Source organism: Natrix helvetica (genome assembly GCF_964273705.1).
Source record: "Natrix helvetica genome assembly, chromosome: 4".
Lineage (NCBI taxonomy): Eukaryota > Metazoa > Chordata > Lepidosauria > Squamata > Natricidae > Natrix > Natrix helvetica.
Window position 1 is genome coordinate 78,494,189 of NC_138550.1, and position 27,969 is coordinate 78,522,157.

Genomic DNA, 27,969 nt, shown 5'->3' on the forward strand with positions numbered 1-27,969 from the left:
AAGTGTAAAAGCTGCATTAATTACAATATTATGGAGTAATTGTCAGTGCTTTGTTAACTTCCATTGCTATTAATCCCAGTTATTATTAATTTAAATATGATAAGCCTAATTCCTTTTAAAGCAAACATTCTAATAGGGAGTTGACTTTTTAATGCAAGGTCTTAGAGCATTAATATTCCATGTGTTTTAGGTGGAAAATCTGAGATGTATCAAAGTATCAAGTGGGGAAATGAAGAAGTTTCTTAGATGGGAAGCAAAATATTTTCAAAGAAAAAACCAAGGAAGTTTGGTTGCCTTTTGGAAAAAGCACTTTGGGGACAACCATGATCTGGATGATTGAGAATCTCCGTAGATATCAAGTAGAAGTATTATGTCATTACAGGTAAACCTTGCTTCCCCAACCCCTGTTCAAAGTTATAACAATGTTGGAAAAAAGAGACTAGTGACCATTCTTTCAGGTTGTACCTATTGCTTTGTCCCTGTTATTCTGAATGCTATTCAGGTGCTTGGCAACTGACACGTGTTTAGAATTGTCACAGCATCCCATGATCACATAATCATCCCTTCCAACCTTCACAGTCAGCTTCCAATAAGAAAAGTCAATGGGAAAGCTGATAGGAAATCACAAGGCCTGGTCACTTGGCATCATCAGCTTAACAACCACAGTCGGAATTGACATCATAAGTCTGTACAGTACATGATTTTGTATTTCACAATCATGTTGTTTAGGAACAGAGTTGCTGGTCCCAATTGCAGTTGGTAAGTGAGGACTATATACTCATCAGAGAACTGTGTTTGGCTACAGCTACCTGTCTCTACTGAAAAAATATTCCAAATTCACTTCCTCTGACCATATCACAAACCTGCTCCCTTTTTTTGTCAAGTCCTCATCTCATATCCATCCAATAGCTGAGACAGCTTAAAGTTGGCTTTAACTGCTTCAATTTTAAAGTCAGGGTTTTTTTCTCTTCTACACTGACACTGGTATGATCTGACAAGTATTGATACCCATGGCCTGAGTGAGGATCTGTCCAACTCCAATTGGCTATTTCATACTGCTTCAGCCACACCCATCCTCTTTGGTTGCTTGGCACTGTCCTCCCTGGCCATTTTGGTTTGAGCTGTGGAAGAAATCATATCTCTGACTTCTGCAGAGACATCTGCCCCCTATACCTGAGCTGCACTCATCAGCTCTCAGCATAAGCATGAGTTTAGTGATACTTTGAAAGAGCTCTAAAGCTGTTTTCTAAACATGGGATTAGCAGTCTTTTGAATGCAGTCCTATACTGCCCAGAAAGTTGATATAAACTGTGGAATAGAGCCAGGTTCACCCAAGACCCCTTTCATGCCTGCCATCTATTCATTAAGCAATGTGATAAACCACTCTATGCCCCATCAAGAGTGATCCAGCCACAAATGATTAATCACTGAATTTTCCCCAACAAATGATACATGTTGGGGAAGAAAGAAAACCAAAGAAGCCCACCAATTCCTTTCCTTAATTTGACCTGCAGTAATACATAAGCTTAGCATTATTTACTGACCACATTACTGTGGTAGAGATTGGCAATGGGACTAATAGTTTAGGGTTGCATACTTTTCTGCCACCACTTTAACGTGGTCATCTGGAAGAGCCCTTTCTTAGAACTACCGGTAACTTAAAAAATAGTCTTTTGGAATAGGCAGTCACAATCACGAGACAGGGAGAAAGATGCTGGTTTTATTGCAGAAGCTCGAGTTAGTGAACTTGGTACTCCTTATTCCAATTTTCCCAAAAAGAGGACTGAAAATGAGTATCTAATTCAAAATCACCAGTGAATTTCCATACCTGAGGGTGAACTCCAGTGTGAAGTTTCCCATTTCTGCCCGAATCATCTACTATCATCATATGGGAAACTGGGCCAAGACAAAGCCAAGGCAACAGTAAGATAAGAGATAGCAGAGGCTGCAACTGGACAGTGGATGAAGCAAATGGCTCAGTAGTCTATGGATAACTTTTAGACTGTAAAGATGATGGGGGAGAGATGTACTGTACATTCAGAATTGCAAGATTGATACTGGGGTAAACCAGGTAAAACTCACAACCAGATGTACTAATTATACTTTATTATAAAAATACATTAACAGAATGTTGTAATTCTGAAAGTACATCTTTCCCCTGTTAGAGCAATACTGTATGCTTTAGCAGCTTCAAAGTAACCTAAAATATGTAGATGTTTAATTGAAGTAAGTCATTAATTCAGTTCTATATACTTACCAACCATAACTGAGTGGCAATTGTCACATGACCACACCCGACTTATGATGTCAATTTATTAGTTCCAGCTGTGGTCATTAAGTGAATTACAGCTTCTTAAACCAACATCATTTGACTACAATTTGCAACTTCCTGTAAGCTTTCTTATTAACTTTGGTATTGGAAGCCAGCTATGAAGGTCACAAGTGATGATAACATGACTATGGAACACTGCCACCATCGTAAATGTGTGCCAGTTGCTAAGCACCCAAATTGTAATTACATTGGGGATGCTGAAAAGGTCAAAGCCTTAAGGATTGGTTGTATGTCTTTTTTTTCAGCACCATCATAACTTCAAATAATCACTGAACAAGTGGTCAATAAACAAGGACTACTTGTAAACGTACAGAATACAATGAAGATTAATATTGGGGGAAATCAATGGATCTAAGCTTTAAGATATGTTAAGTATATTTTTATGACCTAGGGATAAAGTTCATTCATTACAAGATCTTTTTTGCATGTTTATGCCAAAAAGATTTTTTTAAAAAGATATGGATAACAATTTGTGTGTGTGTGTGTGTGTGTGTGTGTGTGTGTATGTGTGTGTGTGTTGGCATTGTAAGAGATTTGATAAATGATTTGGTCATGTTCCTTTTTGTCTCCTTTTTGATTTCAAAACATTTCATATGTTAATTCAACTTTGGGGGGAAATATCATTGTAAAAGATGTAAATGAAATACTGAATTACACTCCCAAAATACAAAGTTTGACAATTCATGAAGAACTCCAGCTCTGTTGAATCTAAACTGTGGCTAAGAGAATCATCCTAAGATGGAAACAAAACAATGCTCCAGATGTCAAAGGATATATTCAAGTGATGAGTTCTTTTGAAATATATATATATTGTAGCAATAAGAATATTAAGCAGAATATTTCTATAGTGTGTAAATGTAATAAAGTGTTAAAGAACTTGGTTAGTTTTATATTAATGCTACTTGGATCTTTTTCCTTCTTTAACTAATAATAGACTTTTAGTTTATTTTTATCATTATTACGTATATATTCTTCGTATCATATATCATACTGCTATTTTAAAAACTTCCAAATACTGCCATTTTAACTTTTTAAAAACAAATTATTCCTTCAAACTGTGGCTCAATTAGTTGTCTGTCCAATATATTGACCACTAGATGGAAGCGAAGAGTTAGATATTTGTGCATCTGCTCAGATTCCAGTCTCTCTCATAGCCAAAAGAGAACTAAGGAATGGGACAACAGGCCTGAAATCAGATGTAAGAGAGAGATCCCATAGGAAGCCAACAGAACCAATTGGAGCCACAACTTTATTGTGATTTCCAAATGCTTCCCCTATGTGCATCAACAACACACCTTACATTGTCCACATGCAACATCTAGAGGCAGAATAAGAGGGAAAATACCACTTCTAGAATGAAGATCTTAAAACCATCCTTGGGTTGCCTCATCTTCTGGTAGGCAAAAGATGCAGGTGGAAAGTGGACATGTCCTCTGGATGGTTAATAAACAGAAACCAAGGCAACAAGGTTATGCAGATCTGCCCTTAGAATAAGCAATTATTAGTAAGGAGAATATTTGTTGCTCAGGGTTGACATGAGGGGTCCTTAGTGCTCTCTGAGCTGGCTTCAAATGAATACTGATAAATCTCTTGTCCTAGTAAATAATGTCACTGACTCAGATAAAGGTCTGCAGCTATAGCGATTTTGCTGAAACGAATGAGTGAACAACTGCCCTGCTGCAGCTGTTGCCATTCAGTTCATCAAAACTCACATATATGTAGCAGATGGGACCAGCCAGCATGGCTTGAGTCTATGTAAAGCCATCAGGCAATCAGAAAACACACAAAAAAGCTTACAGTCCAGCATCAACTCATTGGGTGGCTAGTTTGTCTGAAGATCTCACCATACTTTATTATATACAATACATCAGGGGTATCAAACTCATGTTGTCATGGCAGCATCACGTGACATATCAGGACTTTTTCCCCCTTCGCTAAACCGGGAGGGGGCAGGGCCAGCATGTGATGCATCTGGGTCACGGGTCACAAATTTGACACCCCTGTAATGCATAGTCTTTTCTGTTCACTGTATGTTATATGAATTTATTCTCCAATGGCCTGTCCTGCTCTGGCTTCAGAGTTCTCTTATAATATACTTTACAATGTTTAGTAGATTGAAAATTTGAGTCCAGTTGCTCCCATACAGTTGCTATCCTTTAGATACCATGACACTCTTCATTCTAGTTGACCTAGCTATTTTTCCTAAGCACTAAATATACTTCTACACACAATAGTAGACTGTACCCTTGTCTCAACTTTCTTTTCTAAGAATATATAATGTATTGGGATTAGAAAAAAAATAACTGGAAGTTAAATTTGCTTTATATGTGTCATCTCCCTGCATTGGATAATTTGGACAATATTGTTAATATTGTAAGTAATCTTTTAAAAAAATAAACTAGTTGGGCAGAAAGCTTGATAGTGCCAAAGAAAGTTTCCATACCATATCGATCACCACAAAGATCACACAAGTTAAATATAATACACCGTTAATTAACATTACAATTCCATAGAGTCCTATACTCTTGATAACAGAATATGGTAGAACTAAATGAAAATGATTAAATCAAAGTTTTTGCACTAACATTTTACATCCAAGAGAGAATGCATATTGTAACTCCACACCAGCAGAGAAACCAACTACCTGCAGTCTTGTAAATGTTTCCTCCATTCTCCTATATTTTCTAAACTATAACTATGTCACACTATGTTTATGTGTGAGATCAAATAAAATATGTTAACTGGGCTAGCAGCAGTGAAAACTGAATAAATAATGCAAAATAATAAGAAATGGACAATGCAGTCTTCAAAAAGAACTGTACTAACTTATTTCACCTTGTGGAAGCAAAAGTTAATCATTGTACTACAACATGTTAATTTGCTGGCATCAAATATGAATAACACTGAACAGTGATTGACATGTCAATGCTCTGTACCAAATATCTGAATTTAGAACAATGGGGCCACAGCAAAACATGAATGACAACACACATATGATGACATAATCCTGCAAATGCCATAATTGCTTACCTACCTCCAGACTGTCTGAAATATGACATCTGCATTTCCCATCATGCACGTCATCACTTTCTAAAGCCCATGAATCTTGATCAGAGCTGTTCTAATGTTTTCATTCTTAGCATTCATTTTAGGCTTACTGCTGGAATGTATTTTGGGGCACTGAAGAAGAGAGAAAATGATGATCCTTCATAATCTATTACATTATTGCATTGTTTTTAGATATGGAAGTAAAAACATAATTTGTGGACTATCAGAAGGAATAGTTTTCTAATTAAGATTAACTGTATCTGAAAGGAAGCATGTGAAATAAATAATGCTACAGCACTCAGCTGAGAAAAGGAACTACAAGACTTTGTTACAAACCAGGAGGGGAGATCATATAAACACATATTGGCAGATACCTCCCAAAGGCTCCGGTGGGGAAGGTGGGTATTATAATAAGATTCCAGCAATCAGGCTACACCTTGTAGGCTGAACCTTAGTCTGTTCAAGAAATTCTTCCTTCAACTACTTTTGAAGTACCCATGAAACACAAAGAGCAGTTGTGTAACTCTGCTGTCTTCCATGTGAAGAAGGAGAGGAATTCTTTTATTAAACCAATAAACTGAAAGGAATATATATATATATTCATAGATTTTCAAGGGTACAGGTATGTCTTTTCCCGTGTAAGATTGGGAGTATCTTGGCGATGTTTCGACAAGGTCCCATTCGCCATCTTCAGGCTGGTGCCTTCGGCTTCATGCTGGTGTGAGCAAAGCGTGATCGGAGCTGCCGTCTTTCTATAAATATTGGTGGGGGGGGTGCTGGCTTTGTTGCTGTAGGCGGATTGGTTGGCTGTGTTGTAACTTCTTGATTAGTTGATGGAGTTGATGTTTGCAGGCTGTTTTGTAACATCCTGTGTGGCTGAGGTACTGGCTGTATGCCTATTGTTCTTTTGTGTTGTAACGACCTGGGTAATGGGCTGTGTGATGACATCCTGAGCTCTATTGTAGTGACAACTTAGGTTACAACGCAAAGGCTCAGGATGTTACAATGCAGCCAACGCTCCAGGAGGTTGCAGCACAGGACTCAGGATATCAGTTAATGTGTTTGAATAAATGCAAGTCAATACCAGATAAATCATTAATTTTTAAATATACGTTCTGCCATCATAGTTCAAATTAATAATGTTCCTTTCACTCTGAAAGCCCTAAAGGGCTTCCTAATATGTTTCAGTCCTTTGAACATCACATCATGGTGTGAAAAGAAAAAAAATGTTCTACTTTATGGATCCTTGTACATTAGAACCATTAATGCTCTCTGGGCATCTCCAAAAATGAGCAACTAACAGTGCCCCAAGGCAGAAGTAGATTCAAAACACCACAACAACTAAGACCAGATCACTCATTCATTCAGTCCTCCTGACATATTTACTGTATAAAATAGCTTTCTAGTTTTGCAAAATATACACAAATTTAAATTTAAACAAAATTACACAAGCTACTAATTTTACACTTCGGGTGGCTTTTTTAAAGATTCCAGTTTGGTATTTCCAATGTGTGTTATTTCCAGATTTCAGAATGAACTTCCTGGATTTTATTCAACGCAGCCTTGGAGATTGGTTTCAGATAATGCGAAAGTTCATCCCTGCTATTCTCACTCAGTGAAAATTCAACTTTCAAGTGGACATTTGAAAGGGAAGGAAAACCTCATCCCACACCAAATCACAATACAGGAACAATATTGTCCTTCCTTCCTTAGTTGTTGCACAGAGATTAGGACTGTGAAGCTCTTTGAACATTTGCTAAATAAATCCATTATGATGTTGTTGTTGTTGTTGCTGCTGCTGCTGCTGCTGCTGTTGTTGATGATGATGATGTTAGTATTAGTAGTGAGTATTATGGTCTATTCCATCCATAATTTTCATGTTTATTTTTTAATATACTACACCGATGAAAGCACGTGTAATTCTTATATAAATGTTCTAGCCCACTTATTAACATAATATGTAAAATAGGCATCTCAACATACAGTAGGTAATGCAAAGTTATTTGTGTATTTTGCAGAAATAAGTTCAGTAAGATCCAGAATGTGTTCCATGTTTGAAAATACCAATAGCAAGGAAACATCTCAGCTTTTGAACTAAATGATGTTGAAGAACATAGGAGTTAGTTCCAAGGAAACATCTTTAAAACTAGTATGTAACTTTTTAAAGGTCAATGCAGCATTATGCATATCTTAGTTAAAAAGATTAGCCCGCTTCAAGGATAAGGTACGTGAATGCTCTAATTTCGATACCAGCTAGCATCCTAAAATGGCCTTCTTCAAAAAAAAATATGGAGTTCAAACAAGGTTCCTCTTCCAAGTAAATATGTGCAGGACTCTTAGGGTGGTCTTTAATTCACTCATGATCATTTATATGATTTGCAAGGTTTTCCACTGAATCCCTTCCAATTAAGGTTTTTGGTGATCAAAATATAAAAAGATGAAGCCTTGTTTAAATTAGTGTGTTTTGTTTTGTTTGTAAGGACATATATCTTCCATGTACATACTCAGGTGGATATGTGATTCAAAACTTCTTTGGACTATACAACGTCAGGGTACAAGTACAGGGTGCAGGTTAACAAAATTCACAATACATAGAAAACTATCACATAATGATGCCTTTTATGTGGCATCCTCTTCTGGAATGTGGATGGACAGTTCTTTTTTATTCTTTTCAAATAATTCCTAAGGCAGAAAACTCAAAGATGCAGTTTTTCTTTGCATGCAGCCTGTTGCCTGTTCATTGCAGTCATAAATCGATAAATTTCTACCTAGCCCTGAAGTGATCCAGTTCAGGAAAAAAAATAATTTGATCCACTTGAATGTTTCAATTGGTCTATCAGAGGTTTCAAATTGAGGCAAGCTTTCAGTTTTTCTAAATATAGAAAATAGAGGGAGGGAAGAAGGGGGAGGGGGAGGGGGAGGGGAAAGGGAGAGATTTAAAGAAGTTTGAATCCATTTAGCATGGACTGTGATGTTCCAGATCAAGATGTAAATGTTACATCTAAATTGAGTGAGATTCCCTCCTGCCTACTTGGACATGCTTTTAAGCTTTCCTCAAGTCTCTGGGTGCTAGAAAGAAGTTTTTCTTGTTCTTGGTGGGCCTTCGGCTGGCTGCTTTTGAAACTGAAGGACTTTTAGTAAAAGTTGGCTCTTTTGCTATTAAACTCCCTCCTGAGACTGGGAAATGTAGAATCTACATCCAGCTAGTAAGTGTCTGTTATAACAATAAATTTTAGCAAAGTTGTTAAGTAAGTGGGATGGATTGTTTATGGATTCCTAAAAGCTCATTCTGAGTAAGAAGAAGTCAGTCAGAACAAGGCCACCCATAGGTATTGAGGGCATCTCAGAAATAAGCCTTACTAAGATCACTTAGGATTTGCTCCCAATCTAACTCAGAGAATCCTGTATGAAGAAACTGAAAAACAGCCTAAATCTATGATTCTGTCCGAAGGTAAACATGGAGTACAAGCCACTTGTACTTCTATGCAAACAGGCCTAGGCTTGTGCTGCAATTCCTTGGGCTTTGCCTAGGAACAACTTCCACTGAACTCTGGGGGTCTCCCTTCAAAGAAAAGTTCAGAAAGCTTCTGGGAGGCTATTGATAGTGGACCACCCTTCTGCTTCATTTAGCCTCTGAGAAGCAACACCGACCATTAGCATCTCTGTCACCCAGGCTCCCGTGACACCCATCGATGACGGGCTCGGGCGAAAAATGGCTTTGGACCTTTGAATGCGCTGCAGCCCTTAAGGGTCGAGCCGCCGAGAGTCCCGGGGCCAAGGCAAGCTCACTCGTTCCGGGACAAGCTTGCTGGAGATAATGGCCGCCCATTCACCTCAATGGTTCCTGAGGCGAAGAGCTACTGCCCCGCCAGAGCAATAGGCACGTCTGTCCCTCCTAACCACCGTGTGTGTAGGGGGGGGGGGTGTTTGACCCGGCTTTCTTTAGCAACGCCCGCTTCGAACCCGCGCTGGCAACAGCCGCCAACCAAAGTTAGGAGCCGCGGCGAGGGCGGCAGCAGCAGCAAAGCGCGGCGGCGGCGGCGGCGGCAGCAGAGCCGCCAGCGAGGGAAAGTGTTAATCAGGAGGTGCGGAGGTGGGGAGAGAGGCGCGCGCCGAGCGCAGCTATTCACTCGAACGTCACTCCGGTTACAGGGGGTTAGTGAAGTGACTGGGGCGCCTGGGGACTGGAGGCACTCACGAGCCGGGCTGACTCCAGTCAGGTATTCTATATACCCTGAGCAATGTCTCCATTAGCGCGCGGCTGCCGCTGCCGCTCCCTCCTCCAAAGCGAACCGCGGCGGCTGAGGCGGAAAGAGGCGGCCCCCTTTTGCCATGGACAAGCCCTCGCCCGCCGAGCCTAGGCGCAGCCCGGCGTGATCGCAAGTCCAAGGAAGGCACAACCCGACTTCTCCGGCTCTGCCTTTTCGCCCCCTCCGCCCCCTCCCAACACCCCCCCCCCAACACCACCGCCACGTCCTTAGCCTGTCTTTCTGCAGCAAAAGCCGTCTGGAATAAGAAGGAACCGCGAGCTGGAGGTGAGAGCAACGGCCGGTGATCAATCATCCAGCGTTGGCACCGCTGTTTACGGGGGGAAAGGGACGCGCGGGGCGGGAGCTGGGGGGGGGGAGGGAGCGAAAGAAGCCGACTGGTTCGGAGTGTATAACTTTCGAGGGTATCAGAGGAAAGTGGGGGGGGGGCGAGAGACAGCGAACCGTGTTTGCTGATCTTTGTTATGAAAGTTTGGCGGTTTGAGAGAAGTCCTGGTTTGTGTTCTGCCTGTGGGATTGGGGGAAGCGTTGGTGTAAGGCTCGTGCGCCGGGGGAGACTTTTCCAAGTGCAATCCTTTCCTTGCCCACCGAGGAGTGAGTGGGTTCAATACAGGTTACTCCCCGTTGTGGGGAACGTAGGGTTGCGAGCACATTTTTGTGTTGCATTTTTCTAAAGGCGAGTTACGTCTGGTTGAAATCTAATCCACGAATTCTTACTGGAGAGAAGTGATCCTCTTTTGTTCGGTGGTGATGGTGTGGCACTCTGCACATGCTTGGGAGACCCTTCAAGTATGGTTTCGCAGCTCTGGGCTAGGTCTGCCTAGATAGCGGGACTGAGAAGGAGATCTCAGCTGGCTTTCGTCGTAAAGACGCTCACTGGGCTGAATTGGGCTGACATTATTCAGGGGTTGCCCCGCCGAAGAGGAGCGCAGTATAGCTGACGATTTTGCCGCAATGTAAAACCGGAAAGAAAGGTAACGGGAGTCCCGGTTGTTACCCACAACGGTAACGGAACCGCACCTGGTTTTGAGCTAACAGGAATTTTGTTTTGCTTGCAACTGCTCTGTGACATTACTGCCCATTACGCCGCCCTTATGTCAGACATGCAAAAGGCGGACGCCTCAAAACTTCCGCGTGGAGCTGAAGCAGGGGCGGCAGGGCGGGGGAAGGGAGGGAGGGAGGCGAGGTCCAAGAGTCCTGGTGGCCGGGCAGATCTTTAAAAGCAATCGGTGCAATTGGGACGGTTTCGTCCGAGACACCACCGGCTACTTCAGCATCCTAAGAGAAAGATACCTCTTTGTGTTTGCATGGGGCATTTAGCCGGACAGACTTCAGAAGTTCCGTCAGCCCTGAAATAAACAGTGGGGAAAGAAGGCAACTTCTCCAAGATCTTATCTTAATCCTCTTACTCAGCAGGACACCCGCTGGCTTCGTTTGGAGTTATCTATCGTACATAAATTCAAGATCGCAACTCTCCTTTGCCCCCCCCCACCTCCCCCTCCAGCCGCGTCATCTGGAGGCCCGAGATGAGAAATGGACAGGAATACCCTATTTCGTAATTTAATGCCCGTGGACTAATTGCGGAGTGCAATCCGGATTGAAGCCTTTACATTGAGAACTCGAGGTAGTAAATTTCAGTTAACAAGAATGAGGGCTGGAATACTCTGGTGCACCTGGCCTTATAAGACAGGCGTTTCTCTTACTAGTCTGCATTTGCCAGCCAGATCGCCCCCCTCTGACATCTTGCAGAGCACCTGTCTAAACCTCTGGGCCTGTTCCCGTACTGCCTCCAGGTTTCTACTATTCGGGTGTGGGGCATAAAAGACACTTAGGGACATCTAGTTTTATTTCTTTAAAGGAAAAGGGAGTAAATAGAAACATGCGCGCGCAGCGAGATCCTGCAGGCGTACCCACTTTTCCCTGCCTCTTCCTAAGGTAGAATTGGTTGGATATTGGATAATTTTCGCCTTTCTTTAATATCACTTATTCCTTTTGGAATTTAATTTTTTTTATTGTTGTCGCACTGCAGATAGGCGACCTCTTGTGCTGGTGGGGGCCCTTCATTGGTCTCTCTAGAACTCTTGTGTCTTGCATTAGTCGCGATTTAGTATTTAGCAAACGCTAGCCGCGAAAGCGCGCCGCCACACTTTCCCCAGGTAAGAGATTTTTTTCGGAGCTTTGTCTTACGGAATGCCATCGCTTATCACTGTTCCTGCCTCCTCTAAAGGTTGGAGTGAAGGCGATATGGACTACGACTCAGGGTAAGAAGCCTAATAGCTGTGAAGGTGATTTTTTTTAATGGAGCTGGCTGGAGAAAGTAAGGGAGCGCTTCAAAAGCATCAGACTACAGTGCCCATCGTCCCCAGCGGCAGAGTTGAGTATAATGATGAGACTAGAAGCCCACACAACTGAAAGACTAGACTGGAGAAGGTGACAAATTTGGTGGGGGGGACGCTTTACAAGGACTGGTAGAACTTGTTCCTGAATTGTTAGCGCAGACCACCGTTCTTTTAACTTTCTCTGGATAAGATGAGGCTAATTTCGCAGCAGTAGACACCGAAATATGTCCCTGCCCTCTAAAACTTCAAAAATCGGGCTCCAGCGACTTGACACCCAAGTCAATCTGGTTCAGAAGAAGGTGCTACGCTGTACGCAGAAGCGGGATCGATTTTTAAATCAACCTCAGCGCCAATCTGGCAGCCAGCGCTCAGAAGAAAGTCGCATTCGGCCGCGACTTCGGAGTGAACGACCACCTTCCGAAATCGGCGGCAAAGATTCCCCTCCCAGACTCTGGAGCAGCGCCTAAAAGAAGGAACTGTTTCGGGTCTGGGGAGGGAGGGCGGCCTTCCTTTAGGCAAACTGGGATACCCGACTAAGTCCCAGGACAGGAAGGCGGTGAGACGGGTCGAGTACCTAAATCCGGGGTTGAAAAATCCTCGTTTAAGGTCTCTTGTCACCTCCCAGGTCTCTTGTCCGCCCTTCCTCCCTCCTTTCCCTAAGTGCAGCGTCAAAGGTTGGGCTACTTTGGCGACCAGAGAAGCTGCACCCCCAGCGATCCATCCACCACTAGGGTGGCCCCTAGTGAACGCATCTCCTGCATGTTGTAGTCCACAAACCCACCTAAGACTGGGGGGGGTTTCTCCTCGTCGCAACTGGGCTTCGTGGATTCGAAGCAGCCTCCACTTCAACCGGCCTCTCCCGAGACTTCACATTCTTCGGAGTTAAACTGGTTGGAAGGATTGCTTCAGGAGCCTCGAGAGGCCTCCCTTGCTGTTTTCCAGGGTAGCTAAATTGGCAGTCCCGCTAACTCCAGTTTCCTTCAATCGAGCTCATAGAAAAGAACCGGGACGATTGCGATTCGCTTTAAGGAAAGTTACCGTCCGTTTCTGGCTCTCAGAGTTTCTTTTGGGAAGTGGGGACCTTTGAGCACCCGGAGAAAGGGAATAAAAAGAACCCCTTCCATTGTCATCTAGATTCCCTTACTTACTGAGAAGCAAGCCTCTGACAATCCTTAACCCAAATCAAATAATATACTGCTCGCTGGCTGGCTAGATAGGATGATCTGATGGGACCGACCGGGGTTGAGCTGCTGCGCGCCAAGAACCCGGCAAACCGCTTGAAATGATTCAGGAACCGCCAATGCCTAAAAAAGTGAAAAGTTTCCCTGGAGGAAACGCGACTTGCCTCCTCTCCTAGAGGAATGCTTCTCTGTGCCAACGCCAGTGCCAACCCACTTAACCCTAGCTCTCTACGGATCCGCTCGTGCTTTGTGTTCCCGCCCCTCCCGCGCCCTCCCTCTCTTCCCTCGAGTTTCTTGTCCGGCACAATCTGGAAAGTTGCCCTTGCGCCTTGCAAAGGACGCAGGCTCCAGAAGACTGCCTTCCTTTTCGGACTGCAGTGTTTTGGAAAGGCCTCCACTTTTGCTACCGCGTAAGATATGAAAATGAAGTACATCAAGCCCGGCTCATTTGGGGAGGGGAAAGTAAGACCGTCCAGGGATCGAAACCTTATTCTTAAAGTCCTAAATTCCCCCTCACCCCCGTGCGGCATTCTGGGGAAATCTGTTCAGCTACTCATTGGATGTATTTATTCTCTCGTAAAAGCAGCCGGGGAAGAAAGGGGGAGGGGTAAATAGAAGAAATGGATCCAACAGAGCTTCGTTTCCCCTCCGTTTGAAACTCACCTTCAGTCGCTCTTTGCCTGCCCTTCCCCTCGAATGAAGTTGGACTTTGGAATAACGCGGAGAACATGGTGGCTACTTGGAAGTCAGCCTTTTCAGCGACTTCCTCAATTACGGAAATTTAATAAAATGTACTGGCTAATGGACGAAATTAAGAGTGCCGGCTCACCTCCAGGTAAAGGTCACTGCTGGCACGGGGATCCTGCAAGGATCTCTTTTCCAGAGGCGCGCTTGGGATCGGGGCCGTCTTGTTTTTGAAGGGGCCGTTATTGCGAAAACGTAACCTTCCTAGAGCCAAGCTTTTGCCTCGGTAAATTACAGCAATTACGCAGCAGATAGGATTATATGAGGTGTACTGCGGTCTCCAGATAGTCATCCATCACCCTCAATCGAGCTGTCAGAGCGGGCAGATTCGTCCCTAGGAGGCACCAAGTCTTCCAGCTGGGGAAAAGAAGGGAACATCGTCATTAATTAGAGTGTGACCCTGGGGCTATTCACATGTCTGAACCCAGGCAAGCTCTCTGAGCAAGTCTGCACTTCTGCCCTCCCCTCCCTCCACCCCAGCTGCCCTTCCCACCACAAATACACCAGGAGGCTTGCAAAACTCCCGAGGAGCTGATTAGTTGCCCATTGCAAGATCTCCAAGCCCAAGAAATAATTTTGAAAGAATTATTTCTTTCTCCTCCCTTCCTCTCCCAAAGCACACACACCATAACCTGGAGGAGAGGTGGGGTGCCTGGATCTTACCGCTGAGGCCTTAGCAAGAGGGAGAAAAGAGGAGGGGTAAAGGAGAAGGAGTGTGTGCTTCCAAGACCTTTCATCCTTGCAAGAATTTCTCATTCTAACCTCTGAAACTAGAACCAGCTCTACCAATTGGCAGAATGGAGCAGTTGACCTTGAGCTTCAAGAAAGGGCAGCCACATAATATTTAGTTATTTTTCATTTCTGTCAAAAAGAAGGAAATGTGTTTGTGGGATAACTGCATCTCCTTTTTTTTGTAACAACCCCCTAGGTTTGGGATGAGGAAGGTACATGTTTGGCACCAAAGTGTCTTAAACTGGGCCTCACCTAAGTAAGTTCAGACAAACTCTCTTGAATTTAGAGTCCATGTGTCACTGTTAAATGACTTTAGGCTCAATAAAAATGGCATTTAACCCTGCTAAGGTTCCTTAGTAGGCTTCCTGAATGGACTATTTTATATTCAGCTCTTAAGTTACATTCATCCAAGTGTAAGGAAGTGGTGATGATTTAAGGGCATCTTTGTGTATCTGCTCACTTGGAAATAAATGGTCATTTAAATAAAGGATTACTTTAGGATTAATAATAAACAGGATGGGAATAAATGTTGGGGTAGGGAAAGGCAAGCAATGTCTTGCATATGTATACCTCTATACTCACCTCCAGTTACTGAGATGCCACCCCCCCTCCCGCCCCACACACACACACACACACACACACACACACACACACTTCTATCTTGAACATTCTTCCAAAACTTTATGGGTTGACCCAAAATGTCTCAAACTATTTTTTTTTAAATCTGGGATGTAAGTCCAGCCAAACATCAGTTCCTAAGCATGTATGCTCAGTAATACAAAGGTAATCCTCAAATGTTCATTGTGTAGGATTCCAGTCTAAGAATCACCAAATGCTTTAAAAATCTAGGGATGGTCTCCTGCCTCCTGGGTTCTCCTATAGAAGTATTCAGCAATACAGAAATTCCAGCTCTATTAAAATTAATTAGGCATTTGGCTGTTGACATCAGTGAAGCCTTTCTGTAGCAATGGTGTTAATGATTTAACCTAACAGGGAAATCCAGAGGACTTGGACAACTATTCTCATTAAATGTGAAAATACTGTACAACAATTAAAAAGGCCTAGCAAGAGGCTTGAGAACAATTGTCAGTGTTGGGTTTTGCTAAATATTTAGCATTCAAACCAACTAAACTTGGACACAGATTACATACATTAGGCATGTTTTGAGCTTATAGTAGGGTGGTTTTTTTCTTTTAGTATTCTTTGTGTGGCTGTAACATCTGATCTAATGCTTCCACCTTTTCCTGCTTCTCACTCCCCAATTCCACTTTGGGTATGTTACAGTCTTAGCCAGATCAGACAGAAGCATTGCAGGTGCCTCTGTGCAGTATAAGTTTGATGAATTGGGTTCAGTTTCCCACCACTATCATGGATTAAGCATCTGGTTGGTTCTAATATAAGCATTGCCAAATTGTTAATTTGGGGGGCTCACCAACACCCCCCATCCTATGGCTCTGTGTTTGAAGAGTTTTCCATTCTTACTAATATAAAATTCTGAAAGCTTAAATCATAGGGCTTTGTTTGGAAGGGAGAATAATGCTACTTTTGCTTATTCGTATATTCTGTTTTTTGGAATGGTCAGGTAGAATTCTAGAGCTGTGGTGAATGTCACCTAGATTTAGATGGGACAGAACTGAACTTTGCAAAACAGAATAGTTGGTGAGCCTTCACTCTATCAGAGAGACAGAGAAAAACATCCTTATTTTTTTAATTGCTTCTCAACATCATTTCAAGCATCATGTCAAGTATGTGAAAGATTATAGAAAGAAATTAAGAATCCTAAAACAAGAGTAATAAAGTGATTTCCATCCACCCACCAAATTCCAGCTGATAATTTATGCTTGTGATAAATAAAAGAAGGACTTGAAAAGCAATATAAAGAGCAGGCATAATAGCCTAGAAAACCAGTTCTAAAAGACCCACTTGCAGGTCTTGGATATGTGTGCCTTGCAATAAGAATTGAATACTTACTAGTGGCAGTAAGTATTTCATCAGAGCCTTACTTACACATGGACCAGCACTTACTTACACTGGTCCAGTGTAAAGATACTGGTCAGAACAAGTCCGAGTGAGCGGCATTAAAGAGATCACTGTATCAACTCCCAAGTCTCTTTCTCCATCTGGCATCTACCAACAAGCATCGCCTTTTGCTTACGGGGTCGGGATGATAATACTGTCCTACCTTGCGGGGGGGGGGGTTGTCAATGTTTGTATATCAAATGCTTTTGATTACTGGGCAAAAATGCCACCAGTACTTTGAAGAATTGGCTAAAAGCTGTGGATCAGTATATCAGACTTGATCAAAGGTAGTAGTTCGGTCCTTCCATAACAGGACACAGAAATCCTTACCACCTGATGTCTTTTAGATCAGGGTTCTCCAACCTTGTCAACTTTAAGACTTGTGGACTTCAACTCAGAATTCCTCAGCCAGCAAAGCAAAGCTTTGGGGAGCCAGCAAAGCAACGTTTTCCGGGAGTTGAAGTTCCCAAGCCTTAAAGTTGAAAAGGTTGGAGACTCCTATTTTAGATAACCCCCTCCACCCACCCACCCACCCACCCACCCCAAAAGTGCCTTTTTAAACAATTCCCACTCTCCTAAAACAGCGAGAAGAGAGGAAAGTCTGCTCTGAACGGGAACGGCGAGAGCTGTGGCTAATGGGCTCATAGGATCGGAAGCGAGGGCGCGCTGGGAGGGCAGTGGGGTCTCCTCTCCGTGCGCTTGGCTGTCAGCGTCGGAGCTGCTTTCAACTGTTGATTTAAAAACGTTGCTGGCGCGCGTCCCTTGTCGGCCTCGTTTGTAAGTGGGACTGATGACTACAGGACGGGGAGGGAGAAGCGGCAGGCAGCTGCTCATTAATTAATTTATAATTAAAAGTGCTTACCACTCTTCAGTGATCCCACGCACGCGCGCCGGGAAACGGGGAGGGGGGGCTGGGGAGTACGAGCGTAACGTAAATTCCTCCTGCTCCGAAGTCTTTTTTTTTTCGGGGCTGCTCCGGGAGCTTCGCCCTCGTGTGGCTCCCTCGGGACGCCACAGACTTCGGTCACGGTTGAATTTGAGCCCCGTTGCAGTGATCCACGGGCGAGACGGTCGCTCCTCCAAGAAAGCTAACTCTGAGCTGTTCTGCGCTGCCTTGAGTAAATCGCAGTTACCCCAAAGGAAACCCACAACCCAAACAAAACAGAGGAACCGGGGAAGGGCCTGTGCGGTCTTTCCTGGCGTCAGATGTTATTGGACTGGACCTGCGGATAGAGAGACGGGTCATTTTCGCCACCGCCGCTCTCCGCCTTCCGGTGCCTGTGGATGGGCAAAATATGTAGTGCGGGTAAGTGAGGCGGGCACGGTGTTTATATCAGGCGCCATTTGCCCGGCTCCTTAGGCAGCTCTTCTTTACAACTGTTATTTGCATTTGTGTGCCGGCAGGAGGGGAGGGGGAAATATATCCATGCCACTTTTTTTATTTAAAAAATTGCAACGTCAGTAGAAAAATTCAGCATATTTTTTGTACTTGGTACTCTAAGGCCCCTGGAAGCCCGAGTTATTCACTCATCTGGACCAGAAGTTACAGTAAGGCTGCCTCCCACTCTCACAGACCCAACACTTCTGCTGCTGCTTCCTGAACTTTCAGAGAACTCCAGTTGCCATGTCCTACCCCCAGTTTGGATACCCTTATTCATCTGCACCCCAGGTAAGACTAGCCTTACAGAGAGCATACCAAATATTGTGCGGGAATTCCCCTCCCCCTCCAAAATTTCCCACTAAAGATAAATATGGAAAAGTTGGTTTTTATTTCTACAAAGCAATATGACCTGAAAGTAAGTTTCACTGATTTTTTTTAAAAAAAAACACTTAAATCCAGGACTGCAAGATAGAAATGTGGAAGCTGAAAAAATCATTTTCACCTTGATAATTATATTTTATGAATGGAATGCATTTGCAGTCAGTGGGTCTTACTTCTGAGTAAGATCGCCCATCAATCCAAAATAAAGTTCAGTTGGAAACAATTTAGGGGGGTGGGAGGACTGTGAACAGTAAGAGACAAGAAGTGGGAGGGAAACTGCAGTGTAACAGCCCAATCCCATTTATCTAATCACTATTAAGTCCCACTTAGTCCTCAATGAAGTCGAATCCTAACTAAGAGAATATGTAAGAAGTTTGATTCTCGCAGTACTCAGCACCAACAGGAAAACAGATCGGTTGGGCTTCTGGCTGAATTCCATTCATTTCTCCTTCCAGATGGGCAGAAAGGAAGGCTCGGTCAATCCATATGACTGAGCACCTGGGAAAGAAAGTGTTGGGTGGATTAAGCAGACCCACAAAAACCCATCAGGCAGGCAATTCTGCTTAAGATCCACCAAAATCAGTCTGGTGAATGGCTTTCTGCATCTTTAGATTAAGCAATCTATTGCTCAAGGCAGGCAGGTGGGTTAAATGCTCTTTGAATCCTGGAATGGCTTTTATAACAATTATTAAATGATTTTCACCAAGGACCTGGGAGCATATTTCCCAAAAGAACTCAGGAGCTTTTATTTAAGGTGAAAATGTTATGAAGAAAGCCCAAGAATAATATTTTGCCAGTGTCACTATAAACAGTTTTCTCCTTGGAAAGAAAGAATGAATTAATCCTGAAAGGAATTTCTCTTTTCAACTAGCTTTCCCTCTTCAAGTGATTTTTACACGACTACACTGGTGAAGCAACTGATATATAAAATACTTATTCGAGCCAGATCAATTATTCTTTCACTGGTTTCTTCTAAGGATTGTAGAGAGCAGCTATATACTCCATGAACACTTTTCTTCACAGCCAGATTAGATTTTGCCCCTAAGAACAATCATCTGAGAATGAACCCACTGAGCTGAGTACGACATATTGCTGTAGCTGAGCAGCTATGCATAGGCTTGCTGTGGTCTTTGAGAGTTCAAACTATTGCTGGGATTGGATTCTGCAGATGACCACTTTCATATTTCTTTCATTTGAGTGGAAGAACACTCTTCTTACCCTAGATGAGATGATGTTAACTCTAAAACCCCAGGATTGGACATGTATACATGCCTATCCTGAGGGCAGAAGAGGGAGAAGAACAAGTTTATTCCAGGTGTTTTAAGTTTGAAAAACTGCAAATAATTTATCTTGAAATCAGTGGCAATGTTTGCTCCAGAACTAAGTTCTGTGATTTGGCATCAAAATGTACCTTACATAATTGATTGCTGGGTCTGCTAACCAGCCTCATTGACTCCCAGGTCTCTCTCCTTTTCACTATCTTTCTTTCTTCTAGTTCCTGATGACCACCAACTCCTTGTCAACTTGCTGTGAGACCAGTGGTAGGTCCTTGGCAGACTCAGGAACAGCACCCTCCACTCAGACCCCTGTCTACTGTCCAGTATATGAGAGCAGGCTGCTGGCCACAGCGAGGCATGAACTCAATTCAGCAGCTGCTCTGGGAGTCTACGGGAATCCCTACACAAACACTCAAGGCTATGGCAATTATGTCACTTATGGGACAGAGGCATCAGCTTTCTATTCCTTGGTAAGTCTCTGCCGCTGCAAAGCCCTGAATTTCCTCAAGGAAAGTAACAATGCCTACCTGCTATTCTTAAGAGACTTAGTAAACCACTTCAAGAAACCTAGATTGGCCATCAGTCTGGTTTGCCTAGATCTCAAGATCAGCCTCTAGGGCTGGGATGAAAGCTCAATCTTAGAAAGTAAACCTCCAGCTCAAAAGTGAACTGAGTTAGGATACAAAAGGTAGAAAATTGGGGTAACAGAACAATTTAGCCCCTCTACAACCAGTGGTTCAGATATTTTTCCTTGACCTGGGGAACTCTACATGCCTTGGAGAAAACCGATGTCCATCACACTTGGAGGACACCTGATGGGGGAAGGTTAATGGGGTTGGGCAATCTTCCCCAACCCCATTACATGCAGGTATGGATGGAAACCCACAGTCAGCTACAGACATTCTAATATAATCAGTGGCTGGTAACCAAAGATGAATGCATGTAAAAACATACTATCCTCATTACACTCCACACTCCACTGCACTGCACTGCACACATTTATACAGCAATTTCTGTCCTGTAGTCCTGATGCATATTCATCACAATCTTCTACATCACATACTGAACTCCTTCCACTGAGCTGGCAAAAGATCTGGTCTGCTGAAAATTAATTTTAATTTTAGGACAAAGTGGAGTCTGATCCTCCACAGCTGTTGGAAGTTTCATTTGTTTAACTTTTAGCTTCAACCTGGTTCAGAACTGCAATTTAGAATTTCAGGTTCCAAAGGAGAGTAAATCTGGGAATCCATGGCTTGGTAGAGCGCTAGAATTTCCTGAAAAAACTGGAAATTGTGTTAATCTCTTAATTAGTGGAAGGAAATTGCAAGTCAGTGTGAATAGTACTGTGCTCAGTGAAGGGCAAGCAGGGTGCATGTGTGTGTGTGTGTGAGAGAGAGAGAGAGGGAGGGAGGGAGGGAGGGAGGGAGAGAGAGAGAGAGAGAGAGAGAGAGAGAGAGAGAGAGAGAGAGAGAGAGAGAGAGAGAGAGAGAGAGAGAGAGAGAGAGAGAGAGAGAGAGAGAGATCCTTCTTCATACCCAAACAAATACACTTAGAAAGATCTAACCTTCTAGGTGTATTTCTAAAGTGGTCTACCATGATGTTTTCAATTTCAAAATCATTTGCCTATGCTTAATGACTTACCGCATTGATAGCAATCTGTTTTGAACCCCTGAATGAAGAATGCATACAATTAATTCTTAAGTACAAGGGTGTGGGTTTGATTTGGAAAAATACCCATTACATACCTGTTTTTTAATAAACAGGCATGAGTTTGGGCTGGTAATCAGTATGGAATTTTCTAGCTAGAGGGAAAAATACTCTTATTTTTGATTGCACGGAGTATCTTGCTGTCTTGTTCCCATCTATGTCTCCTTGTGAGGAAGAAGATATTGCTCCCTGCTTTGCTTTGCTTTGCTTTCCCATTACTGGCAGGGAAAGGGGTGAGCTGATCGGGGCCATCCTTGGTTTTCCTGTTCTAGAATAGCTTTGATTCGAAGGATGGGAGTGGATCTGCGCATGCGGGCATTACCCAGGCGACTGCTTACTATCCCTACGATCACACGCTCAGTCAGTATCAATATGACAGGTAAGAAGCAAACAGCTATTAATTGCGAGGCAAGACAAGGGAGGGGCTGATGGAGGACACTGGCTGTTTGTTCCCCCATCGGGTTTAAAGATAACTCTTAACTGTATGTGTTTGTGGGAGTGAATATCACCACTTATAAATGTGGAGCAGTTATGCTAAATCTCTGAATGCTTGAATGTTGACCTGGATGAGTAATCCTGAATAGCAGCAGGCTACGGTGCATGCAAAATTTATTAAGCTAAAATACAAATTATTATTCTGATATGAGGAAACATTTCACTGACTTCTGCTTTCTCAGGTCTTCGTGTATTCTAGTCTACAGCTGAGAGGTCATTTGTGCAGATGGATTACTCATCCCCTGATAGTTGTAGCCTCCACTGGATTAGGTGTTACGAATGCATTTCCCACCCTGTGAAAAGCCCATGCTTTCAGCTATGGGAATGTTTGCCCTAGTGGTGATGGAGAGTAATGGCTGAAAACTGTATTAGGAAGTCTTTTGATCACATCCCTCCACTATGGATATTTAGAAAATCCATTATCGTAATTGCACGCTATCCCCATCTACAGATATAGGGGCCATAATGGACCTACCATAAAAGGTTTGATAAGGGTTTGAAATGCTGTACTGAAGTCAGGGGAGCCGCAATGACTATCAAAAGGGGCAGTATCCCATTGCTCAGCATAGGATATACAAATAATTATATATGCACTGATGTTGCCAGGTAATGTTTGTTGCATATGTGAATGTATGTGCATATGACTTTAAAGTGATCCTATTTACTTAATTGAATATCATCTGCAAAAAGCCCCACTGCATTAATTTACCACTATAGTTGTTCACACACTTCCCAGGCAACTGAGGTTTACTTCTGAACATGCATGCATTGGTTTTTGCTACAAGCAGGCCAAGAAGGAAGCCAGAGAAAGCAAATCCTTAATGAAACTACTTGCAGAATTCCAGGGAGTTACTTTTGTACTTGTCCAATCTTCATTTCCATATAGACTTTTTTATTGTCTGTAGTCACAAACCCATAACTTTCTTCTAATCTCTTTATCACTCTGGCCTTACAACTCTTATTTTTAAATTCCTATTTATATTTTTTGAGGTGAATACCTCACTGATCACACAAAGATCAGTCTCTCACTGATCAAGAGCCAGATCTACCTTGGGTAATGAGTTGACCATGTTGAGTCTATATCCGTGGAAGATTTAAGGATCTGCATAGGCGCTATGAAATAACAGCTTCTGCTGGGTATCTCTGAGTCCAGCACAAAATAATATTTTGAAGTTCAAGCCTGAAAGTTTTAGAGGACCTGAGCTTTCCACAGATTAGACGGCACACCTGTGAACATGATAGTCACCCAATGACAATAGAAGTACACTTTGATTATGGAAGAAAGCCTGGATTTCTTCCCCCAGTGATGGAATCCCTGTCTAGTTGTCCCCCCCTTCAGAATTTTGCAGTCTTTAAAGTCTATGAACAAACAAATATTTTAAAGAGATTGTAAGGTAGTATTAGCTTTAAATCTAAGTATTTCCCTCATTTTGGTAAATCAGCATTGATTTAATTATAGTTTTCTCTTCATGATTTATGATCCTTCCCTTCCCTTGACTGCTTCACTTATGCATAAATCACATTTTTACACATGAGCATTTCACGCTTCACAACTGGCATCTGAATGTGTGAACTTGCTCTAAGAATCAATTGTTAACTCATCCCTATGTATACTTCTCTCTTTCTTTCAGAGACAGATTTCCAAATATTTCCCATGAATCCAGATAAAGTTGACACTACCACCCCCTTTTAACATCATGTTAAACAAACCTTTTTTTTATCTTTGATCTCGTTATTGCTTGTTTTCTAAAAGAACAAGTGCCAAGAATCCCAGCTTCCACTGTTTCAACCTTTTAAGCCCAGTGGGTACAGGTGACCTTTTCTTAGATGATGTATATTAAATATTCAGGCATAGTTCCAATGCTTGTGTGTCTGTCTGTGTGTGTGTGTGTGTGTGTGTATACGAGAGTGAGAATGAGAGAGAGTATTTTGCCACTAATAAAAGGAAATATTTTTATTACCATTGCATGCAGAGGTTACTCGGAGGTCTTTGCTAGAGAGAAGTAGCACCCCAAAAGGGATATTTTTTTGACACATTCCTTTTACATTAACTGTATACTAATTCCTCCCAAAGGCCACATTTCTTTGGCAAACCATCTGCTGTAGTCTGATCCATCCATCCCTGAGGAATCTGTACTGAATACAGTGATACTTTCAAATCTCCCTGCCCTTCATCCCCAGCAAAGTGCAGAGTCCAGGCACATGCTTCTACATAGTGCAATAGTTTATTGGATAAATGTTGAGTACTTACAGGTCTTATCCCCTGAATGAATGATTCGTGAGCTAGAAAAATCTCGATTCCATGAGTAGCAGTGAGACATTCTCCAGCCAGAATAAAGGTAGGTCTATTAAGCACCTGTCCTCTGTTTCTCACACTTTGTAACCACAGATATAGCACCATGGATGGAGGGACACGGAGGAAAAACGCCACTCGGGAAACAACCAGCACGCTGAAGGCCTGGCTGCAGGAACACCGCAAGAACCCTTACCCAACTAAAGGCGAGAAGATCATGCTCGCCATCATCACCAAAATGACCCTGACACAAGTTTCCACCTGGTTTGCCAATGCCCGGAGAAGGCTCAAAAAAGAGAACAAAATGACATGGCCCCCAAGGAACAAATGTGCTGATGAAAAAAGACCCTATGAGGAGGAGGACGAGGACGAGGAGGGAGAAGGTCAAGGGGAGAACCTAAAGAATGAGAAAGTCGAGGGTATCTCCTAATCATTCTTTAGAATACTGCAAGCTTATACTTTTTCTTCCTATATTAGCTTTGCTGACCCAGGGACTTCCAAACCCACTGGACTAGAATGGCATGTTGACCTAGGATGATGACAACCATAGTCCTATACATTTGGAGGCATCAGTTTGGGGAATGCTTCCCTGCATCTTCTGCTCACCATAGCAAATTGGAATATGCAGTATATACGCAATATCTGTCCCTGGGATTGTGCACATAACTATTGGGGAACACTTGGACAGGGTATCCTAGTTCTCAGTTTATAGGAAAAATATATTTGAAGGGACACTCTAGATTATATTTGATAATAGAAGGATAAATTTCCCTCTTAACAAGCAATAGCTTTGCAGTTGCATTGCGCAAACCAACATACAATAGTACAATACAATAGTAGAGTTGGAAGGGACCTTGGAGGTCTTCTAGTCCAACATCCTTAACAACTCAATGGCTATATTCACACATGCTTTAAATCTAATTTCCGAGTTAATCCATGTTCCCACAGCCCCACAAATTAACCCGATGTGCTGAGGCACTATACCAACACCTCCAAAACAAATTAACCAAGATTAACACTAAACAAATCTAAACTAAATCTTTTGTGATTAAGGTGTAAATCCATCCACTACCTCATAAGCAAATACTCTTTTTTTAGAGCAGCAAATAGTTCTTGAATCCAATAATTTTTTTAGAAGGCATGATTTATAGCCAGTTCTGTATAGCATTCTTTGGGAAACTGGTATTCTCAGATGTGCAATGATGGGAATGTACTTATCTGGAGATGAAAGTTGCTGCATTCAGCTGTGTGCCAAGCTTAATCTGGCAGGGGGAGAGATAGGTATCAAATGATTGTTTCAACTGCTACTTCTCCAAGCCTGGAAACTGACTTGGAGATGTAAAATTACATGCAAGAGGAAAAGAGTGGTAGATATAGTAGTTTTGAAGTATTTGTTACTCCAATTAGAGTGAATACCTCAAATGCATGCAGCACCCACATCCATTTTAAATGTTGCCTAAAGCTTTGTGACTTTAGCAAGTGACTACTAGCTTAAGTTCCCTAGTAACCAGTTCAAAATAGTGACTGACCATTCACTAGTTAGACTCCGAGGAAAACCAAAGCGTTGAGACCAGGGATTCTTGGGAATGATTTGTGCCAGGCTCTCTAAGCAAGAGGCACTGCATTCGCAAATACTAGATAACACGTGAATGAATTAAGCAGCGTTTCCCCTCTTCTATTCTTCCCAGAGCCCTCCGGGAAGGAAGACAAAGAGCTGGGCCTAAGCGACCTGGACGACTACGACCCACTGGAGTCGGAAAGCTCGGAGGGCGAGCTGAAGACTCAAGCCTTCGGCCACGTGGAAACCAACGCGTGCGCCAACGAGCCAAGCAAGGAACCCACTCTGGTGACCGACGCGGCCTCGCTGGAAAGCCCCCTCGACAGGGCCAAGAGCTGCCTCAAAGAGCCCGGGTCGGGGCCGGAAGGCTGCGAGGCGACGGAGCTGCTGAACGCCAGGCAGAGAAGCTGCGAGGCCAAGCCGTGTTACCAGCCCCAGCCGCCGCCTCCTTCGCCGCTCCTCGAAGGCGGCGGGAAGCCGAGGATCTGGTCGCTAGCGCACACGGCCACCTCGCTCAACCAGGCGGAGTACCCCTCCTGCATGCTGAAGCGCCAGCAGGGGGCGGCGAGCGGCGTCGGGGCCGCGCAGGCGGTGAGCGTCCTGGAGAGGCCTCCGAAGGATTCCCCTGTGGCCAACCTCAGGAACTGGGTGGATGGCGTGTTCCACGACCCTCTCTTCAGACACAGTACTCTGAACCAGGCCTTGAACAGCACCACAGTGTCTTGGGCGACCACCAAAGGCTCCATCTTGGAGACGGGGGCCTTGGGGCGCTCGCTGGGGGGCGGAGCCGCCGTGCTCAAGGGGCAGCTGGCCGGCCTGGCTGGGCCTCAGGACTCTGGCAAAGACTTCTTGGCTTTTCCCAAAGCGGGCAGCAAAATGTTCTGCTCTTAACGACCGAGCCCCGTCCCGTCCCGCCCGCCTCCCTGGGTCAGGGTTGGTGGGGGAGGCAAGGCGAGGAAAGACTCGGACCTGGCGAGCCGCTCAGGCGGGGTGGGCCTGGTTGACTTGGCGGGGAACTCGAAAGACTTGGGAGAGAGTTTGAGATTTGGGCAGGAAACGTTTTACAAAGAGCGGAGCAGAACGGGCATTTTAAAAGTTGCGGCTGGAGATTTCAGGCGAGAAGAGAGAGACTCCATTCTCTGCCTTTGGGGGAGTTTTGATCACTTTCAGCAATCGAAGTCTTCGTCCCAGATCTTGCGCACGCGCCGCCTTCAGAATTTCCCGGTGCAAGTTCACAAAGCGCGAGACTCGAATTCAGCTTCTTCGAGGAGGAAAAGGGGGAGGGCGTTTGTCTCGTTCTTTCCTTTCCTTTTAATTTGTGGCATGCCGATCTTAGTTACCAAAAAGACTTTCTCGGTCTTTCCCCTCCCCCCCTCCTCTTTTCATTGTTGACATCTCATCCACAACCAAAACAATCGCACTTCTTTCACCGAGTTTGAACCCCATTGCGCTCACGCACACGAGCACATAATTTTTGAACTTGACAAATAGGCTATGTCGAAAAGGTATGTTTACCCCAAATAAATTGTCTGTCTCTCAGAGTTATCCTATGATTTGTGATCTCTTTGCCTTACTTGTGGAACCCCCCCCCCCGTGGGGTTTTGGAAAGGGGGATAGAAGTGTGTTCGCCGGATCTTTTCGCCTGCTTCAGACGAATGTGTATTTCGCTCTATGAAAATGAATATTACTTTCAAGTTAAACAGGTATCGAATTTTTTGAAAGCCAGATACGTATAAATATGAATATATTTCATTAAGACTGGAGTCCCATCCTTCGTAGAGCCACTTTACGTGGCCTCCAGCGATGAAGGTCAAAGGACAAGCCAAAGGGAGTTGTAGCACAACTTTAAAATCAACAGAGAATCTGTTGCAGCGCGAATTTTCTTATTAAATGACATTTAAGATCTACCAAGGATTCGACTTATTCTAGTTCACGATGAAGCAGCGATAGTAAAGCAGCGGATGGTAGTGACTGCTTAAAGAAAAATGAAATATTTCTCACCTGTGTCCCAAGCAAAATTATTTGCATCTTTTCTCTAAAATTCCCTCTAAAAACTCAAAAAGATGATGCGTGAAAGGGAATTAATACAACCCATTGCTTTGGGAGGAGGTTGCTTATGGAGTTTAACGATGATGAGGGGGCAGGGTAATGGGTAGAAAGCGAAGGCCAAATGCTGGTTTTAGGCTATTTTAAAAAATTAAGAACGTTTATACT

At 43.5% G+C, this 27,969-nt stretch overlaps 1 protein-coding gene across 5 annotated transcripts; it reads left to right on the forward strand.

Moving 5' to 3' along the window:
- The first annotated feature begins 9,535 nt into the window (after positions 1–9,535).
- IRX4 (iroquois homeobox 4) lies at positions 9,536–27,297 on the forward strand. Of its 5 annotated transcripts, none has more exons than XM_081952625.1 (6): positions 9,536–9,915; positions 18,166–18,332; positions 19,921–20,172; positions 21,682–21,788; positions 24,294–24,616; positions 25,886–27,297. In XM_081952625.1, the coding sequence occupies exons 2-6, from the start codon at positions 18,288–18,290 to the stop codon at positions 26,644–26,646; spliced, it is 1,488 nt and encodes a 495-aa protein (XP_081808751.1). In that variant the 5' UTR covers positions 9,536–9,915; positions 18,166–18,287; the 3' UTR covers positions 26,647–27,297. The 5 variants fall into 5 exon arrangements, with proteins under 5 accessions (XP_081808751.1, XP_081808754.1, XP_081808753.1 ...); XM_081952628.1 differs by having other exon boundaries at positions 9,544–9,600; XM_081952627.1 differs by lacking the exon at positions 9,536–9,915 and adding an exon at positions 10,529–10,622.
- The last annotated feature ends 672 nt before the right edge of the window (positions 27,298–27,969 follow it).

Excerpts from the sequence above, each read along its gene's own strand:
- IRX4 (XM_081952625.1), top strand. The coding sequence starts at position 18,288 with ATGTCCTACCCCCAGTTTGGATACCCTTATTCATCTGCACCCCAG. Across the intron at positions 21,789-24,293 it reads AGTCAGTATCAATATGACAG|ATATAGCACCATGGATGGAG; the intron begins GTAAGAAGCAAA and ends TTGTAACCACAG. Across the intron at positions 24,617-25,885 it reads AAAGAATGAGAAAGTCGAGG|AGCCCTCCGGGAAGGAAGAC; the intron begins GTATCTCCTAAT and ends TATTCTTCCCAG.